The following is a 20,643-nucleotide window of genomic DNA, read 5'->3' as shown; positions in this document are numbered from 1 at the left end:
TGGGCTCCCTTAATAAAAAAAAAACAAAAAAAAAAAAAAAAAAAAAAACACTTACCCTCCAACATTAGCTTTGGATATGATATGAAACACTTCACAACAGCAGGATCTTACCAACTCCATCAAAGGTCTGCCTTGGTTAGCTCCATGCCTTTAAGTTCAGGATTGAAAAGGGTTCAAATAAAGGCAGAGGGGGTATGAAAAAAAACCAATAGTAAATTGAATAAAAGGCATACCCAGTTATTGGTTTATTTAATTTTTTATTATTGCAAAACCCGTTTAATTTTTAAACAGTGCGTTAGTAAAAATGATACAGACGCAAGTTGGCACATTAGAGACAATCAGAGGTGTTATTCCATATTCGGAGGTGTATATGCATTTCAAAGTGTTATCGTTCCAAGTTAAGCGGTTGTTGCACATTTTTAAAATGGCTTAGCAATTCCATTGGCTTTTAGTTGATGTGCTTCAGGTTAGCATTCAGTGCCCATTTTAAGTGGTGAAGCGGAATGTCAAAGGAAAAAAAAAAATGTATTAAATAAATGGTAAACGTTCTTAGCTTGACTATGTGGACAAAGCACATGATAATTCAAAAAGGCATTTAGTATCCATGATTTATATACCAAGAAAAATTGTTGGAAGCACTTCTGAGAGAGAAAAAAAACATCAGGTTGCCAAAAGAACCTTCCATCATATTTTATAGAAAAATAGTTTTTCCACTATTCCTTGATAGGACAAACAGGAAGGTTCAGCAAATACTCAAGCTTACATTTTAACACCCTGGTTTGATTCACAATATGGTTCAGAAAGGGAAAACCATCTGCATAGACGAAAGCCAAAATATTTTGGTCAAGCGGAGATCTTGCAGTGGTATCCGAACTTTATCACCAGCCAAAAGGTTACCAAAATCGGCCTGGCTATGTGACATGTATGAGAACCTGCCAATAACACTTCAGGATTTACAAGATCCTTCTCAAGGGTTACCCAAGTTCTGATGGACGTTTGGCCTGACAGCTCTGTGCACACCTTATGGTCAGGCTTAGAAACATGGAAGTAACACTTCCATAAACTTAAGTAGGCACGCGCTTTGCAAATCATACCTTAGGTTTCTTGTAGTTCTAGACAAAAAAAAAAAAAAGTTTGACTGAAGACTCCCCGTACCATCAAACTCCAGAATCGGCGTACATTCCATTAATTAAGTAGTCGACTTGGGTGTAGTCTTTCTTCTTGTAGCTTTCGTAGGCCTGCATGAGGAACAAGACAACTGTGACGAGGAAAAACAGCAAACCAAACAAAAACACAGCGAGCAGTGAGCTGGTGTCCACCAATGGATTGGTAATCTCCCCAGCAACAACGTTTAAAATGTCTTTATTATCGATTTCCAAATTGCCCATTGTGGTCTGAGGCGAGGTGGCTGTTTTCCCCACCGTGCTATTCAGTATGTGTTGGGGCTGAGAGGTGGTCACTTTATTCTTAGTGGGAGCCAGGGTGGTGTAGTTCTTTACAGTTGTTGTTGTGGTGGTTGTTGTTGTGGAAGAGCTTTGGTTTTTCCCTAGGATTGTAGAGGTGGTGGCAGTAGTGCTGGTTGATGTACTGGGAGGGACAGGGGTGGTGTGTATTGCATTATGTACAGTAGGTGAAATAGTGGCGGCTGCGACACTTTGATGTGGGGTTGTAGGTGCTCCAGTATCCAACACTGCAGCTACAGTGGAGATATTGGAGGAGTTTGCTGGTGATGAAGTATCATTTGTTCCCATACTGACAGAGCTGGACAACTCGGTTTCTCCATTTGCAGTAGAACCAGAGGAAATGGTGACTTGAGTCAATGTGAGGTTTGTAGTTTTTGAAGGTGACAAGGATGTTGTTGCTTGAGACATGGTACTGGTACTGCTGGTTATGGTGGTGGTTAGTACTATCTTGGCTACTGTGGTCGTTGCTTCAGTTACAGCTGCTTTAGATGAAGTGGTTGAAAAGTTTTGTGGAACTTGTGCAACAGCTACCGTAGTGGTACTATGTAGTGCTAGGGTTTCTGGAAGACAAAACAAGATAGGGATATGGATTCAAAATCTGACCTTCCAACAGAGTTCCAAGCCTGCTCAAATAAGGATATTTGGGTTAAATAACACCTATCATCATAGAACACAATTTCAGCTCATGCGTTTTACCCATAGTCCATGCGATTCTGATTTGAATTGGTAATGGCTCCCAGTGCTCTAGATTCAGTACAAACTTTTCAATTTAGGTTCCTGTATTACATGGATGAGTAAAATCTGAAAGAACTGTTGGAATCAACCACATTTTCCCATTTCAAGATTTTGGAAAGCCAGAACCAACTCATCATAACTCATATCTCTGCCTAGGAATAAGTCCAGCGGAGCTCCTCTTGACCTTCTCAGAGGCATCTCTCGCCTAATAAAAACCTTCCCAGAACTCCATATAATATTCTAGTTGTGGTCTTACTTGGCTGTTGGTTTTTGCTAACTTTAAGATTAGTTTTTAATGATTGTTATATCCTATAATAATCATTAGTGTGCAACTTAACATGAACACAAGTTAATTTTGTGGATACAGTGCTAGTTTTTACTTACAAAAGTAACTGTTACACAAGACTAAATTACAATTAACCCAGATCTGACAATGTTTCAGTTTTTAACATCTTGTGGGGACAACAGCTAGAGCAGAAGCTGAACATTTTCAATGTTATTTTTCAAAATGGTAACAATGCCCTTTACTGCTTAGCAATACTGGAAGCAAGATTAATAACCTACAAATTGCATATTACTCCTCCATTGTCCAGCACTTTTGCCAAGTTCTGCAAACTATACAAATGATATGATCAATGATATGGTCTATGCAAAGCAGTTTGCTCCTTGCAGTTCCTTCCATGACTAGAAATCTCAACAGAGAAGATTTATTTGAACAAGATATTATTGGCCTTTTGCATCCTCAACAGACTTCATACTGTTCTCCCATCACAAAACAGGATTTCAACACAACAGGAAAAAAGGATCCAGTTCTTCCACGTGTAATAGAATGGAGGATCTGACCATGAGAAGCTGTTGTATGATAATAAAAAGGAGTTCGCATGTGCTCTTCTAAATAGAAGTGTAAAATTAAAAGACTTCAAGCCCATTGGGCTAGGAGTGTGCTGAGTGAAAACGTTACCATTGTGGGAGAGACCAACAACAAGCAGAGGTCTTCTAACACTCCAGGCAAACAATATTAGGATAAAAAGTACTTAATGTCAATTATATTGGGAAAGGCTCTTGCATACCTGTATTCAGTCCTTCAGTGAAATTTTGGCAGATTGAGCGATTAGGGCATTTTAAACTGCACATATAGCAAGTTGTGAGATTACTACCTGCAACACAAACAGACACAAACACACAAGCAGTTAGTGATACACATTACATGCATAAATACACTTGTATATTTCCTAGAAAAAATTACAGGCTTGTGCCGACTTTCAAAATTCTTCAAATTTTCCACATTTCAAAATGGCGCTGATAAAATGTGGTGCACACTGGCAGGGGGGGCAGAAGGTCTCCATTTATCTGCGTCCAGATACTGCTCTCTGAGGAGCAAAACAATCTCAGTTCACCCAGAGACACAGTCCAGATCAACTGTGTGTGAATATCAGTGCACGTTTACTTCCTTATCTAAATAACTGTTAATATGTTACCAACAAGATTTGTGCAGAACAAGAATTGTAAAAACACTTCTTAAGTCTCTTATAATAAACCATGTTAGATTTTAGTTTCTTAAATGACAGAAATCTGCTCACTGAAGGAAGCCTTATTGAGGAAAGGTCTGAAGCCTAGGACAGATAGTACCTGGTCTTTTTGAAAACCTTTTGCCAAAGAGCAAAACATGCCCAAAAACATAAAAATAAATAAATAATCTAGATAATAATAGGAAAATATAATGTGAAAAATATCACCAGGTTGTTAAAAAGACCTTTAAGAACTGGCAACCACAGAACTCTCTCTTGCTAGGGCTGCATGCAGTCATACCTACCATGAGAAGTACTTTTCAGAACAGCACTACTATCAATTGACCATTTTGAATGTCCGCAACCCCTGTAGTGATCCACAGTAATCCCACTTCCCCTACCATTTCGCTGTGCTGCCGAGTTGTGGAGCAGGGGTGCGAGTTGCTCTGCTCTGGAGACTGGTGGTTGTACTGTATTGTTGAAATCGGCAATAAGATCATTCAAGATAGTTTAAGATGAGACACTAGGATCTACAAGCAACTGCATAACCCATAGTAGCCAAATGCATTCCTCTTGTTTGTAGCAATTTTGCTTGGGTAGCCCATTAGGTATTGTTCAGTAGAATACTTTACCAAGCTCCAAGCAGAAAAAACAGTCAATCACAACAACACATTAACTAGAATATGCATCCAGTTCTCTGAATGAAAGTCCATACACTATTCCCATTAATGAGGTTTATCCACATAGATAACAAAAAAACATCCTATAACAACAGAATACAGTTTCTTTTTGTGAACTCCAAAAATCCTGGGAAGACTGCCTTTTTTCAATACCAGAGAATAAAAAAATAAATACATACATACATAAATGAGACCCCTAAGAGAGAGAATCCATTATCTGATCATGAAAAATTGAAGAGCAAATAGCAGATCTTAAACAAACAGGAACACATCTCCCAGCCATTTAAGGAATTCCCCTTTCACTTTTGATTTCATTCTTCACATCCTAACAAGTTTTACAATCCTCTAAACTAGAAGCCCAGTGCGATCCCTTTAACGTAACTCCTGGAGGAATGTCTATTCTCCAGCCCTGATACATTGGAAGCTACCCTTGGTGGCGGTTCTCCAACGTCAATGAACAACATCAGACATACAGCAGCCTTGAAGACACAGTGCCTGCATAGATGCTTTGAAAGAGACTGAATTAAAACTAAGCTTTAATTAAGGGAAAATAAAATGTTGAGGCTGTAAAGGTATTCAAAATTTGAGATCATGTTTTACAAAGAGCCTGTTACAAACCTACCACAATGGTGAGCTTAAATCACAGAACACGAAACCCAAGTGTAGTTTTAGCAGGGAATGAGAGGGTTCGGTTAGGCTGGGCTCACACATGCAACACATCGATTTCAAAAGCTCGCGTCATCGCATTTATAAAATGTCCTTATATGGCCAATATCCCAGCCATTAAGGATTAATCAAAACTGCTCCCAAGAAAGGAGAAAATATACACACCACTGTTACACGACCCCTTATGCTTCTAGTTTATCCTGACACTAACAAAAGACAAGAGACAGACCTGGTTAATTAAAATACTGTAATAACAGCCCCTTTAAAGAGAAATTAGGTCTACAGGTCCAAGAGTTCTGGATCTGTAATCACTTAGGCTGTAATAGACCCTCAGTGTCCTTTGATCCTCCAAAGCATACCCCTCATGAGGACGGCTACACAGAAAGCAGACTAAGAAGTTACGCAGCAGACCGGGCAGAACAGGAATATTTTATTAGCTTAATACGTTCATACACCAGGATGCATCACGCCTCAGATTTAATAAAATAGATTAAAAAAAAAAAACATGCGTTTGGGATTTTCAGAAGATCTTTTAGGAAGATATCACCAGATGGCATGGAGGTTCAAGTCTGGGGGGCTGGGGAAAGGCACACATAATGGTGCGGTCAGTGCTGGACTCCACGCCGAGTCATTTCAAAACAACCAAAGAATGTTCAGGTTTTTTAAAATGGACACCATGCAGACCTCTGCACTTTGACATAAGGTTACACCAAGGCACTGAAGCACTCTACACAATAAAAAACTATGAATTAATCAAATATCCACATTTCTAAATCCAGAAATGCAACTAAGTTGTCTTTTCTCAGGATCACAATTCGACACATTGCGTAGAACAACCGTCTGGGGTAGAAACTTGTTTATCTGTAACCCCCTATATGAATTAAAGTCAAAAGAACACTCGGGAGACTTCAGAGGGTTTCTGGTCTTAACAGAACCTGGGAAACTGCACATCTGTCCAGTAGATTCCCTTCCCCCGTACAAATTCACCTTCAAACATTAAGGGTTGTGAATGACTAATCCTGTTCAAAGCAGAATTATTTTTTGTTATTTTACGGAATCAATTTTGGGTATCTCCTAACTGACTATAAATACTTTGGTACTGTGGGGAGCTTGGCGTTGATGGATTTGCCCTACAGTGCAAATCACTTGTAGGTGTAAAAGGTGGACCTTCGTTACTATCTTAGATGTTGGATAGTCGTTCCTTTGTGCAGGTTCAGCCTGTTCTGTTAATGATCAATTTATAGGACACTGACAGATGAGATTATAAATCAAGCTCTGGTAGGATTCATAAGAGGTTTTCTACTAAAAAATTGGACTGATTTGATTATATTTTTTGTGCATCAGCTGAGTCTGGTCCTTTTAAAAGCCAGCTGTTTATTCCTTCATGTCTGGAGTGCCTTGGATCAGTCTACATCTCTCCCCCTCCCAGGTCTCCCCCTCACGCAACATGATTTACTTTTTCAGAAACTAAATGCGTGTCTCCCCCCCCCTCCAGTAACTGTCTCAAGTCTTCACAGACGACAATCTCAACTCCAGCTTCTGTATGTGTCCCATGTGCTGCAAGGCCTTCTGGAAAAGGCGTGCTGAATGATTATATATAGCACGCCTTCATACCACGTTGCATGTTTCCAGATGGTACTGCCGACTTTGTTTTTATGCCCTTCACATAACCCACATATCAACATAAGCCTTTTGGAAATCCTATAACTTGTTTAGGAGCAGGAGGGGGTCTGTGAAATCTCTTCCTTTCTATATACAGCAAGATGCTCCCATGTTCTTCCCTCACACTGAAGTTCCTCCATGCTCCTGGCTCCACTGGGTTTCTTAGTAGTTGTCAGGTTGTGTGCTCTTGTGTTGAAGCAGTGTGTGTGGTGCTTGGCCTTGCACTATTTATTTAAATTAGAAAGAGCATGTTATGACAAATACTTGAGGATTGTGGCTTTTCAGTGCAGCACCAAGCTCATAAACAACACCGTTAGATCCAAGCATCCCTTTAATGTTAAATTTGAAACACATGGTGCCTCTGAAATTACACATCCTTCAAATGTGTGTGTGTGTGTGTATATATAATATATATATATACACACACACACACACACACACACATATATATACACTCACCTAAAGGATTATTAGGAACACCATACTAATACTGTGTTTGACCCCCTTTCGCCTTCAGAACTGCCTTAATTCTACGTGGCATTGATTCAACAAGGTGCTGAAAGCATTCTTTAGAAATGTTGGCCCATATTGATAGGATAGCATCTTGCAGTTGATGGAGATTTGTGGGATGCACATCCAGGGCACGAAGCTCCCGTTCCACCACATCCCAAAGATGCTCTATTGGGTTGAGATCTGGTGACTGTGGGGGCCAGTTTAGTACAGTGAACTCATTGTCATGTTCAAGAAACCAATTTGAAATGATTCCACCTTTGTGACATGGTGCATTATCCTGCTGGAAGTAGCCATCAGAGGATGGGTACATGGTGGTCATAAAGGGATGGACATGGTCAGAAACAATGCTCAGGTAGCCCGTGGCATTTAAACGATGCCCAATTGGCACTAAGGGGCCTAAAGTGTGCCAAGAAAACATCCCCCACACCATTACACCACCACCACCAGCCTGCACAGTGGTAACAAGGCATGATGGATCCATGTTCTCATTCTGTTTACGCCAAATTCTGACTCTACCATCTGAATGTCTGACTCATCAGACCAGGCAACATTTTTCCAGTCTTCAACTGTCCAATTTTGGTGAGCTTGTGCAAATTGTAGCCTCTTTTTCCTATTTGTAGTGGAGATGAGTGGTACCCGGTGGGGTCTTCTGCTGTTGTAGCCCATCCGCCTCAAGGTTGTACGTGTTGTGGCTTCACAAATGCTTTGCTGCATACCTCGGTTGTAACGAGTGGTTATTTCAGTCAAAGTTGCTCTTCTATCAGCTTGAATCAGTCGGCCCATTCTCCTCTGACCTCTAGCATCAACAAGGCATTTTGGCCCACAGGACTGCCGCATACTGGATGTTTTTCCCTTTTCACACCATTCTCTGTAAACCCTAGAAATGGTTGTGCGTGAAAATCCCAGTAACTGAGCAGATTGTGAAATACTCAGACCGGCCCGTCTGGCACCAACAACCATGCCACGCTCAAAATTGCTTAAATCACCTTTCTTTCCCATTCAGACATTCAGTTTGGAGTTCAGGAGATTGTCTTGACCAGGACCACACCCCTAAATGCATTGAAGCAACTGCCATGTGATTGGTTGTTTAGATAATTTCATTAATGAGAAATTGAACAGGTGTTCCTAATAATCCTTTAGGTGAGTGTATATATATATATATATATATATATATATATATATATATATATATATATATATATATATACATACACACACATACATATACTTTTACACACACACACACACACACACACACACACACACACACACACACCTTCAGACATAGATTTGATTGGTGATTGTAAACTTGTATAGTTGTCCTGCAGGTAAACTTAAATGGGAACTGTGGAATTTTCCCCATCAAGTACAAATCTTGTATTATATGAGTTACAAATCTGCATTACGCAGGTCTTCATGAAGGCTTTTAGGTTATGTGACATTTGAATGTGAAAATGTGAATCTGCCAATGAGACGTCAATTTAGAGACTTTGTGTTTGCGTTTTACGACCCTCATGAGGTCGTCTGTTTCACGACTTGTCTTGAACTTGATCTTCTGCTTGTTGAAAGTCTGCGATTTGGTTCCCATTAGCCTCATAGCTCTGGAAATCTGGATGCCATTGCAGAGGGTTGTGCATTTCATCACTGCCAAATGCGCCACAAATGACATCTCCATTGCTGTCTGGGATGACTGAAACAACTACCGAACTCATACGTAAACAAAACACTGTTCACCTCAAATTCTTATAACAATAATAAACCAAAATCACTGGTGCTTTTCCCTTCAGTACATACTTACATGCCAAAGCACACTGCGTCTCATTTATTGCAGCTGGGATTTCCACACCGTTCCCTGTGTCTCCAGCCTCATGATTGGAAACGCAGCCTGCTACCAAAAGTGCAAAGATAACAGAGAGGGCAAGTGTCCTGAAAGTCATTCTGAGCTGGTATCTTTATGATGCTGTGGACTGGGTGACTCAGATTTGTCACAGCGACGACACCTGTGGCACCAACATTACAGCACCTGGAAGACAACAGAGAGAGAAACTGTCATTTTAGCTTTGTTCACTATATTTCCATGTCTTTCTGGTTCATTGCTAGTGATTCTGCAAGTGCTTCTGTATTCACACAGATTCAGTTTAATAAATATTGTTCTTTAAACTATACGCAACACTCAAAAAGATTTAAATTAATATATAAAATGTATATATTATAACCAAAATGGTTAAATTTGAATACAGTGAAGATGGAAGTGTGTCAGCTAATGACTGCCACTCCATTGCGTTCGCCAAATACAGTTCAATCACGTGGAATCAGTCACTTTCACTCTGTTGAATCGGTGATCAGCAAACTCTGAAGTAATGATTTACACTGGTTTACAATGAAGAGTGTGAACAGTCAGCTATAACTGAACAGACACATGGAAACCTTTTTAAATAGAATTTAAAGCAGAAACATAGGTCCCTAAATTATGTGGACTGATAGGGAAATTATAAACCAGTTTAACAGTGGTACTTACAGAGACATTATATGCAATTATCCCCCCAGTCAGCACTGTATAAATATATACATATAATTCCTCACAGATCTGTGAAGTCTATGAGTGGGCACCATCTCAACTAATTCAAGCTTCATATTAAAGAATAACTCAAGTGCGCCATCTAGTAAAATGTATCCAAACTGCACTGGTAAAAGTTTAGTTTTTAAAAGACAACTCCACACAACACATGTTCAGACTGTCTTTTAATTCTGTTAAAAGTAAAGTGTATAATCTGCAGGTAGCATACAATCAAATTATAATAGGTCTCACCTTCCACAGGTGCACTTCACTTCAAAACTGAGAAATCATTACAATACATACATTTAGATGACATTTCCTCCTGCGATTTAAAATAAATGCAAGATAAGCCTGTGGGGAAGCTTACAATACAGCCTTAAATATATTATCAACAAATAAAACTAGTAATGTTATCCTGACTTACTGTTACATAGTAAGTCAGGATAACTATTTAGTAGTAAATTAAAACATATTTGTGCATATTGTCATGCATAGCTTGCTTTGTGTACAGAATAAAGTTGACCCACTTGGGTCCTTATTTCAGTAGCAATATAATTAGATTGCTAAAGTGAAGGATGAGCCCAAACTCTTCTAAAGTATCATCAGTGAAGCTGCATTTTCACTAGACTTGGCACTGGATAATAAAGGCTTACATTAATGCTTGGTTTGATTTTTTCACTGCAGCCCCTTCCACATCCTCTGGTTTGTAGCTGCTAAAAAGCCCTGCTGTGACAGACAGCTGAAGCACGAGCCATCCCTCAGTACCAGGATGCACATCTGGGCCTTGGATTGAGACCCTTGGCCCATGGTGGGCAGCTCTGTGTCCAGTCACAGAAAATATACACTAGGTCCCCCCCATTTCCTCAACACACCCAAGTCCATATGCTGCATTTATTAAAATATTCAGGGGTTTTAAACTGCTGTAGCCCTAAGCCACCCCCACTACACTCACAGCATTTGCTAAAATCAACACCCCTCCACCACCTTCTTAACACTAGTGCTTTATAAAAATGCACCAATGTAAATCAAGAGAACTGTGGCCTGCCATGACTGAGCTTTGAACAGTACTGTAATAAACAATCTCCAGGTCAATTGCACCACAGTTCCAGTGACACCCAGCGATAAGACGCAAAGCTTTCCTCCTTCACCCCATTTCTCCCAATAGGAAACTCCCTCCTCAAAGCCTATTTAAGGAACAAAGTAAGGCCTTCTCTATAATCTGACAGAAGTGACCTCAGTACTAAAACAGTGTTGGTTTTTCACTGCAATCGCAATGAAAGCTGCATCCAATTAAAGAGGCAAGAGGCAGAGAGGTTGCCACAGTTAAAAAAAAAATAAAAATAAAATCAGAGCCACGTGCCTTCAAAGCAAAAACTGTGGTGTGTGTGTACAGCAGTGTGGTTGCAATAATGTGACGCGCTGTTTGGGGAGATTCATCTGGACTCAAGGCATCCAAAAGACTCAGTGTATCCATTTACCCGTAGTGGTTTCCCCAAATTGTTGAAAGCAAAACAGTAAATTTCTGAAAACAGCTGCCTATTATTAGCACGGAGAAAACTTAATTCCATTTAAATGTAATAAGAACAGTTCCCTTTAAAGGGGGAATTTCAAATCTCGTAAATAATGCCTTTGTTTATCTGGTTGTAAGAAATAATGCATTATACCTGGCAGCATGTTTGCACAGCATACCTTTCATTTTATTTATAGATTTAACATCCTTAAAAAGTGGGCCATTACCCCGGTTGATATGCTAGTGTGAAAGCATTTACAGAAGAAAGGATTGAGGTGCAGCTCAGAAGAACATGAGAGAGAGAGAGTCCTGGGGTGCACAAGAGAGCTTGATAGCTCCAAATATTATATGACACCTAATTAGTCTCCCTCCCCCCCACCCTCAACATATATTATTTCTCAAAATCAAGGATACACTCACTTGGATCAAGTACTTACAACTCAATACATGCTGTGCCAGAGCAAGTTCAAATCTTACGGTCAGTTCATAGAGAAGCCAGGACTATGAGGTGTGGATCCCAGTTTCTAAAAACAGAGTATAAAGGGGGGGGGGGGGTAGAGGGCCTTTTATCACAGACTTGGTGCATGAATGAATGACAAGAGATCAAGGTCAGCCCTGAAGCAGTAAGTGGTTGCTTCCTGTTCATACACGTACATCAAGCGCTGTCTCTGAACTCGCTATATAAGGAAGTGTCAAAACAGGGAAGTGCCATTTAGGGTTGAAGGTTAATTGGCATCATTTGCATCTCTAAATTACCGAACTACCAATCAGGGTCTCAATGCCCTAAGCAGGTTTGGTTGCACATTAGAAGCTGTAAGAATAGTTAATGTGGATGAGGTGAAAAAATCTTTGAGAAGTAGGATAATGCAGAAAGGGCACATTTACTCAGTAAAAGGACATTAGGGAAGGGATCCTTCAACAATGCATCTTGAACCTGGAGCACGTTACCGGTTTCATTTAGTTAGACCTCAGTCACACAGTGTCCATTGCTCCAACTTAACAAACTGAATTAAAGTTCAGAAGAAGCCTAAAATGGTTAATATATGCCTAATTTACAACTGGTTGCAATCTCCCACTAACAAAAAGGTAGATTTCATTCTGTACCCTCCTGAGAATATCCAGTTAGATTCTGCCCATTTCCTCCACAGTCTTGAAGATTATCAGAGTTATTTCAACTGACCCAATTATACTTTAATGAATACATATGAAGGAAACAAATCTCTAAGCTGAATATTGAAGTCTTAAAATGCTGTCCCTTTGTATTAATTTGGTTTACCAGACAGGAAAACAAATTTAAAATGCATAGACGTGCACACAATGGCATTCAGTCTCATCAATTTAGAGATTCACATAAAAGTACCTAGAAGGTGTGCATCACCCACTTTGCTCCTTCTCCTACACTGAGCATACCACGTTCTTGCTGCACTCCTTTTTCCATCGGTTATCTCTGTGGAGCCTTTAGTCCAGTTCTGTTGATCAGACTATTTCCTGGCTGGTCTCTCTAAATTGTATAAGACTTTACTAATCATCTAATATTCTGTAGGCTTCAATTCTGCCATTTAAAACTTAATTTCCCCATTTCTCTCCATATCCAATCTGTCAACTCCCACCCCACCCCCTAGTAGTACCAGCTAACTAGGAACATCTGAAGAATAAGATCTCTGCCCATGTCCTGGAACATTCTCAAACCTGACCCATGCAGTTACCTTTGTGTGTAGATCCTACCATCCACCTCTCTTCTATTCAACCAATAATCACCACCATAGAAAAATATTTTAGATTACAAGTTAAATTCACTCCATGCTTGATATTTAAGCATTACAGTTGCATTGCTTCAAAATAATTCATAATTTACTTAATTTGATGGATGGGTTTCATTTAATCTAATTTGGTAATATGCTGCATTATTGGTTACATCAATCTCATGCAGTTTGGACGTTACTTCTAAACTTTTAATGTTGCCTAAATGTGGCTAGGAATACAAGTTACCTTTGATAAAAGGTGCGAGACATATCTTAAGACATGAGCACCAATGTAGTAACAATGGTTGTTAAATTACAACAAAAAATGTAATCTGTAGTAATCGAGTGTGTATTGTGCTTTCAACCCTTCTTGACCCTTTAGATCTGCCTTTTTTCTGCAATGTTTGACAATTCTTGTTCCTGAAGAGGAGGAATCCATCTTAAGTGTTTCATGTCGTTTTCTTGACTGAGATCAAAACTCAATAACAAGGGCAGTAATGTTCAGACTGTACAATGCACTAGTTAGAGCTCATCTGGATACTGTGGACAGTTCTGGGCTCCACACTTCAAGAAAGATATCGCTGCTCTAGAGGCAGTTCAGAGGAGAGCAACCAGACTTATTCCAGGTCTGAAGGGAATGTCCTACTGAGAGACTGAGGAACTGAACCTTTTCACCCTGGAACAGAGGAGACTACGTGGGGACTTGATCCAAGTCTTCAAAATCATGAAGGGCATCGACCACATCAAACCAGAGGAGCTTTTCCAGATCAGCAGGGACACACACACCCGGGGACACAAGTGAAAATTGGGCTTCAAGGCATTCAAGATGGAAAACGGGAGACACTTCTTCACACAGAGAGTCGTCACAATCTGGAACAAACTCCCCAGTGATGTGGTTGAAGCTGAAAATTTGGGAACATTTAAAAATAGACTGGAAAGGATCCTTGGATCACCAAGTTATCAATGGACACCAAATGAGCACGATGTGTCGATTGGCCTCCTCTCGTTTGTAAACTTTCTTATTTGCAGCAGTGAGTTTTCCCTCTGTTAAATAAATGTGTTTTGCCCTTTAAATCTGACGTTGCATTACAAATAAATTAAATGACAAAAATCAATAGCTTCAATGCCTCCACAATGGCTCATTAGAACTTATTTTCAGCCCCCAAACTTTACATTTTAAATAAATAAAATCAATAAGCAAAGCCTCATTTGCCATATTTCTGATCAGATGGATGGCCTGGCAATTAAGGCATAACGCCAGCCAAACACTGTCCACAGCTCGCTTTGCACCAAACACTCTGCTGAGCTGTGAAAACAGGAAGAGCTTTGTTTTGTTTAATTTATAAAACAAATATTGAGTCGAAGTGAAACCAATTTGATATTGCCATCCAATCGATTTGGTTGTCATTTTGAAGTTTGCTGGAACAGCAGGATAAAATCTTACAGTAAGATCATAATAAATATGAGAAGAATAGCCAACTGAACTACACAAACTATTTTCAGCATGGGTTTAGTCTGAAAAGACTGGGCACAGTATTTGAAAACATACAATTAATAAATGAATTTCACATGAATAGAATATAGACGAGTTACTTCAATTAAATACAAAACAAGAACACCAAGAGTTAATGCTGTAATTCATTCACAGCAATTTAAGTTTTAATAAGTCAACTCAAGTCATTATCATCAAATCAACCGAGAGTTAAGGGTTTCTTACTACTGCATATTCTTACTCCTTGATCGGAATTAAAGTTTCCACAAACAATCTGTTTTCTACATCAGTGTTATTCAAGTTCTATAGCTTTAATTGTTTAAACCAGTAACAGTTTAGTTAAATTTAGTTGGAAAGAAAAAGACTGTATCCAGGACCAGATTTGGGGGCCCCTGCAGTGACTACCAATAGTACAGAGCCTTCAATTGTGAAAGTCTCAGGAACGTCATCCTGAAGTAGGCCATCATATCAGTGGATATTCCAACACTATGAAACACTGAGTAATGAACAAGCACGGCTTCACAGTGACTGCATCGCATTCTGTGCATAGAGGCTTCAATCAGTGTACAGTCAGACTTCTTGCTAGGCATCATAGATTTGTATTCATCCCAGCACGTCACCTTGTAGCCCACTATGTACAGCACATTGCATAGTGATGGAGTATCCTGCCAGACTCCACCATGGTCAGTTTCACCTCGAAAAGTAGCCAAGTTATGGTTTACATGGCAAATACTCATCCCATTAAGTGCCTCAGACGCCTTTCCAATTGGTTTGTAAATTTGAGCTTTGAAAGATAGGGAGAGCAGGTTAAGAAATCAAGCCATATTCATTTAAAGTGCATTTTATTGAAGAAATTGCAGTGAAAGCAATACAAGAAAAAGCCAAGTGTCAAATTAACACTACATTTTTACAGGTTACACATTTCGTTTATTTTCAACACAGCTGAACACCACTACATTTAAATTGCTTTGAACAGCAATTCTGAATTTAATTTCACCATCCACTTAAACTACTTACTGCATTTGCATTCAAAGTCTATCTAGTCTTTGACTACCTTGCTTTGCTCTACTTTTGAATTTCAAGCATATCAACTATAAACGTTTTCATACTAATAGAGCAATAATGCCTTTATCTGGCCAATATAACTTATAATATATATACAATATAACTCCTGATAACTTGACAGTGGAAAGTACAAACCACAAGACCACAATCCAAGTAGGTAGAGTCTACATCAGGGAAAGTATCACTATATACAATATAAAAGTAAAATATCTGAAATAATTGCTCTCCTCCCTTATAATTCTACAGGCTACTCAAAATTTGAATACATTAAGAGTATTTTAGATATAAACACTGAAGTGAGAAAAGCAGAGATATTCTGCTTTTCTTTTCTAATTTTGAAAGATTCACAAAATAACTACATTTCACCCAACTCATCCGGAAGAGGTGCTGCCATGGCCGGAACCACCGGAGCCAGGCAGGGCACTGCCAGGGCCAGATGAAGAAGTGCCAGAGAAGGCACTACCGATGTTGCGTCCAGAGGGTGAAGCATTGCTGCCATACCAGAGAGGACCCTGCCGATGCCACAGCCAGAGAGGAACTGCCTTCACTGCTGTATATGCAGCATAGGCAATTGTGCTACCTGCATGCCCAGAGGGGGAGAGGGTCCTGACCAGCTCAGAGGGGGAGAATGCAGCAACACCTCGGCCGCCTGCAGCATCAGAATGATGGAACCGGCCCCTAAAGCTTCTGGAAGGTCATACAAGGTAAGACAACGGAGGGGGACCCTTGGTCCCTCTCTGCCCCTTGGTCCTTGCCGGGGTGTTCAAGGTGCATGGCTGTCACTCGGGCTTCCTCCACGTTCCCCCATGGCACCATGATAATTCGCTTTCACTGCTGCGCACCTCCTCCGCTGCCCCACAGTGCCCAGATTATCACTCCATCTGCCCTCCATCATCCCCTCATCCTCACATGACTGTCTTTGGTTGCCTTCAACTTCCCTCATAAAACACTGAGGAAGCCAGTTGATATTTAATAACAAATTGGAAATTAAAAATCTCAGAGAAGAACTGCAAAGTGTTTTAATGATAACAATTTCCCCGTAATTGCTCTTAGGAGAGAGAATTAACAGTTTTTTGGGAGCCTTTTCATCCTGTTTAGAGCAGTAAGAGAATTTTAAACATTCATATCCGACACCACGCACTGCAGGAGCTACATTGTCCAAGAGTGGCTGATTAATGAATCCTAATACAGCCTGCAAAGGTTCTCAGGATTTTTATCCCAAGTGCAAATGAAATTAGAATGCTGAATAGTACAAGCTTCATTTTCTGTGATTTTGACAAATGTGTGCAAATCCGATTGTATTCAATGGAAAAAGTATTTGTTCCCGATATAAACATCATTTTATACCATCAACACCATATTCGCAATCCATTTATATAACAAGATAGATTCTGCAGCTCTGAGCCCCAGCTCTGTTTCTGCCTAGCTAGTGCTTCACAGCTTTTTGCAATATTTTACATTTTGTGTGCATTACCAGAAAGTAGATGGAATGATCAACTGTCAATGCCAAAATAATTAGCTTTCTACAGCCACCTACAATATTCTATTGTTATGATGTGACACCTTTCTTGTGCAGTTATTGTTTTTACTATAAAATGCAAGTTCAGAACAGGTTACTTTGCAAGCAATTGAATGTGGCAGCAAGTAAATATAGGTCATAAACACTTACAGAATATAAATGTTGGTTTTGAGAAAGGCACCAGATACTACATTCTCTGACAGTGTGATCAACTTAATCACTATGCAAGTACAAATGATAGATTTATTGCGGTTTGTTTCTTCTCATTAACTTGCATATCTCAAAATGTTCCCACAATACTTTAATTGTAATGATAGCGAGGTCCCCAGAGGTCTGTATTTATTTGTTTTTACATTAAAAGATTGGGAATCCTTTATGACTAGATCAAGCAACTGCCAAAAAATAAATACATTCAACATTAAGCACGGCCAACTATGGCCACTGCCCAGAAGATAAACAGCAGTGGAAGACAGCTCGATTCCATTGTTGAATTTGAAACGTGGCAGTAATGTGACCGGTTACTTTCTTACTTCTTCGTTTCCTAAGTCAACACCTAGTCCTTTGTTTTGGCTGTCTTAATATCAGACTTAAACAGCACACCTATTGTGAAAATACAAGAGCAATTATCAGACTTATTATTTTGTCAAGAGAATTGCAAGATCTTTCAACAGCCCACAGCACTAGACTGAACAAAAGCCATGACTTATGAGAAATGTGGTCATTTTACCTACAACTGTACAATGTAAGCTATCCTTTATAGTGGAACAAATGGTTCTGGTACTAATTATATCTACAGTATCTTCAATAGCATCACTCTGTACTGAGATTAGAATCTTCCCAAGTTATTCCCTCTTGCCTTTACAGTGCTTTAATTCCCTGCCCCCTGCACAAATTTCAAAATGGCAATCCTCCACTTTCTCTACAAGCTTCCGTCTTATCCCAATGTTAAAAGGTCGGCTTGGGTCATCACGAATACAACATAAAATCTGTACACAGCTTGCCACAGAACTATATTGGGTGTACTCTTATTGTGGAAGAGAAGCTGAAGAGAGTATACCTCAAAACAGCGATGGAACAACACGAAACAGCCTTTCCCAGCTGATCTGTTGCTGTAGCTCTTTCAAGTTAGGGTGCGGGGGGTTGCAACCTCAGTACAATATCCAACTTTTTAAACACAATTAATACTGGATAATAGTAACAGCCTTAAATCCTATATAATATTAATCAGACACTACATAGGTACCATGGATTGAGTGACAAGGCCTCCTTTTCACAAATACAATTTCAGGTAATTAAAAACTATGGTCCCACGCATGCGGAGCCCATCGTACTTGTGTTTCAGGATCGTTTCGCCAGTTATTTCATACTTCAGCTACCTGTTCACCATCCCTTGCCTAGTTAGTCTTACAGTTTAACTCAGTTTGCTTAGTGCACAATGCATATTTACAGATAAGGTCTGCCACAGACACTAGCACCCCCCCATCCCCCTCTTTATTAAACAGGTTTTCCTACAAAACACTTACACACCCATATACTTCCCCTCAGGCACCCCCTTTAAAAAAAACATGCACACTCTTGAATGGCAAGTTTAGATGTGCTTTAGAAATCTCTTGCAAACTCAAGTCCATTCCTTTATTTGATCTGTAAAGCTTAATATCCAAATACACAGATTAAATTATTTTGCAAATGTTTTGATTTAATTTTGATAACATTATATCTAGATGCCCCCACACACTTTTTACTTTATATGGAAGTTTTAAAGAAACCAGGATCAGTGCATCAGAGCGATAGCTTTGGGAAAGCCCTGTGTAACCTCTAGAAGAGACGAGAGGGGAAGTACAATTATACACTGAATCAAACACTGTTGGCTCAGTGCAGCTCTGCAGAGCATTGGTGTTACCTGAATGGCAAACTCAGTTCTGTCACCTCACATAGGGTGATGTGAAGATGAATTTTGATCTTCTTATGTTATTCCCTGGAGCACAACAGCCAAACCAGCTCCACAGTAAAGTCTTTCTTGCCCAAGGCCCAAATGTGAGGAGAGCAATCTTCCGTCCGGCTTCAGACAATTTAAAATACGGCAGTCCCTCACTATCTATGGTGATACACCACTATAGCTGCCTTTCATTTTTTAAGTGTGCCCCGAATGCAAATATTTGAGAAATTAAACAAACATAAACATGTTTCAATAGTCCTTTGTATGACACATAATGCAGAAAATGGTTACAAACACTACTGCTACAAAGAAAACTTTGTTGCTCAATAAAAGGATGTTGTAATCCATCGCTCTAACCGATGCTAATGTATCGATGCATGGAAGTATGTTTGCAAAGATACACATGGGCGAAATGACCAGGATAATGTAGAGCCGCATTCACGTGTTTGGAAAGGGGAAAGCACGTTGTGAAATCAAGAAGTCCCGAAAAAAGGATTAAACATACGAGTCACAGAACCAAACGTAGCCCGTAAAGCGGAAGATATTTTGCACAAGAAAATAAAAACAGACAAACAAAACCTCTGCTGGTATCGTATCGCCCTCTTCATACCGTTATATCCGTGTTCTGGATATTAATCAAAGCCACGTACACCTCCATTTAAAAGGAGGACGTTTAATAAAGTACCAATGCAGTCGAAATAAATCAGCAAGCATTTCACCCTTTGGACTGCGTCCTGTGTTGTATACTGTAACGTGCTTTTTTACTATTAGTTTCATGTCGGCCTTTGAAAAAATAATGCAGACACAAGAAACTTTGTGATCAGTGAAAACTGCTAGTATACTTACCATCGTTACCCAATCAGCACCGGGGTCTGGTTTTGCGTCCTGCTGTCTATTGCCAGCCGGCTGGTTTCATGAACACTAAAGCTGGGCGCTCCGGACAGTGCTGCTGTGCCCAGTCCCTGCGCTCCGGCCCGGGGGAGGTTTATTCCCCTGCCCGGCTGCCGTGTGGGAATGAGTCGGATCCCGTGACGTCACGCCATGCCTCCACGCTGGGCTTGTCATTTTTGAACAGGAACCAAAGGGCGCAGTTTACACAGAGCGGAACTGATGCAAGAAACACTGAAACACCCGCCTGCGATCAGCATCAGCGACGACACTGATCGAAGGATACAGCCGTCGTTTTTATTATTATTACCATCATTTTATCAATAACGGAATGTCACAAATGTTCCCACTATCAACTATTATATTTATATTATAATATATGTGTGTGTGTGTGTGTGTGTGTGTATAAAGAGAGAGAGAGATGAAATACACGCTACTATGTCTTAAAATTCAAACCCATAGGCTGCCGCATTAGGTTTAAATTAAAAGATGTTTTGACCGATTATTGCACAGTGAGTGTATAGGAAGTCGTTTCACCTCCATAGATCTTTATATAGATAATTATTATTTATTGGTCGAAACCCAATTATCCAGGGTACAAGAGCAAAACAAAAGTGCAATAATACAGTACAAAATTACAAACCAAGCATACAACACTTACAGTTTCAAAATTCGAGAGGTGCATGGGTAAAATATAAAGTTCATAT

General features: G+C 39.8%; 1 protein-coding gene across 2 annotated transcripts; it reads right to left on the bottom strand.

Moving 5' to 3' along the window:
- Window positions 1-237: 237 nt before the first annotated feature.
- On the bottom strand, window positions 238-20,085 carry c4h11orf24 (chromosome 4 C11orf24 homolog). Of its 2 annotated transcripts, XM_066701160.1 has the most exons (5): window positions 19,895-20,085; window positions 11,732-11,818; window positions 9,026-9,250; window positions 3,269-3,355; window positions 238-2,023 (listed from the first exon to the last, which is right to left on the bottom strand). In XM_066701160.1, the coding sequence occupies exons 3-5, from the start codon at window positions 9,162-9,164 to the stop codon at window positions 1,158-1,160; spliced, it is 1,092 nt and encodes a 363-aa protein (XP_066557257.1). In that variant the 5' UTR covers window positions 9,165-9,250; window positions 11,732-11,818; window positions 19,895-20,085; the 3' UTR covers window positions 238-1,157. The 2 variants fall into 2 exon arrangements, with proteins under 2 accessions (XP_066557257.1, XP_066557256.1); XM_066701159.1 differs by lacking the exon at window positions 11,732-11,818 and having other exon boundaries at window positions 19,895-20,084.
- Window positions 20,086-20,643: the final 558 nt, after the last annotated feature.

The sequence above is a fragment of the Amia ocellicauda genome, chromosome 4 (assembly GCF_036373705.1).
Source record: "Amia ocellicauda isolate fAmiCal2 chromosome 4, fAmiCal2.hap1, whole genome shotgun sequence".
NCBI lineage: Eukaryota > Metazoa > Chordata > Actinopteri > Amiiformes > Amiidae > Amia > Amia ocellicauda.
This window is presented reverse-complemented; position numbering and strand designations above follow the sequence as displayed.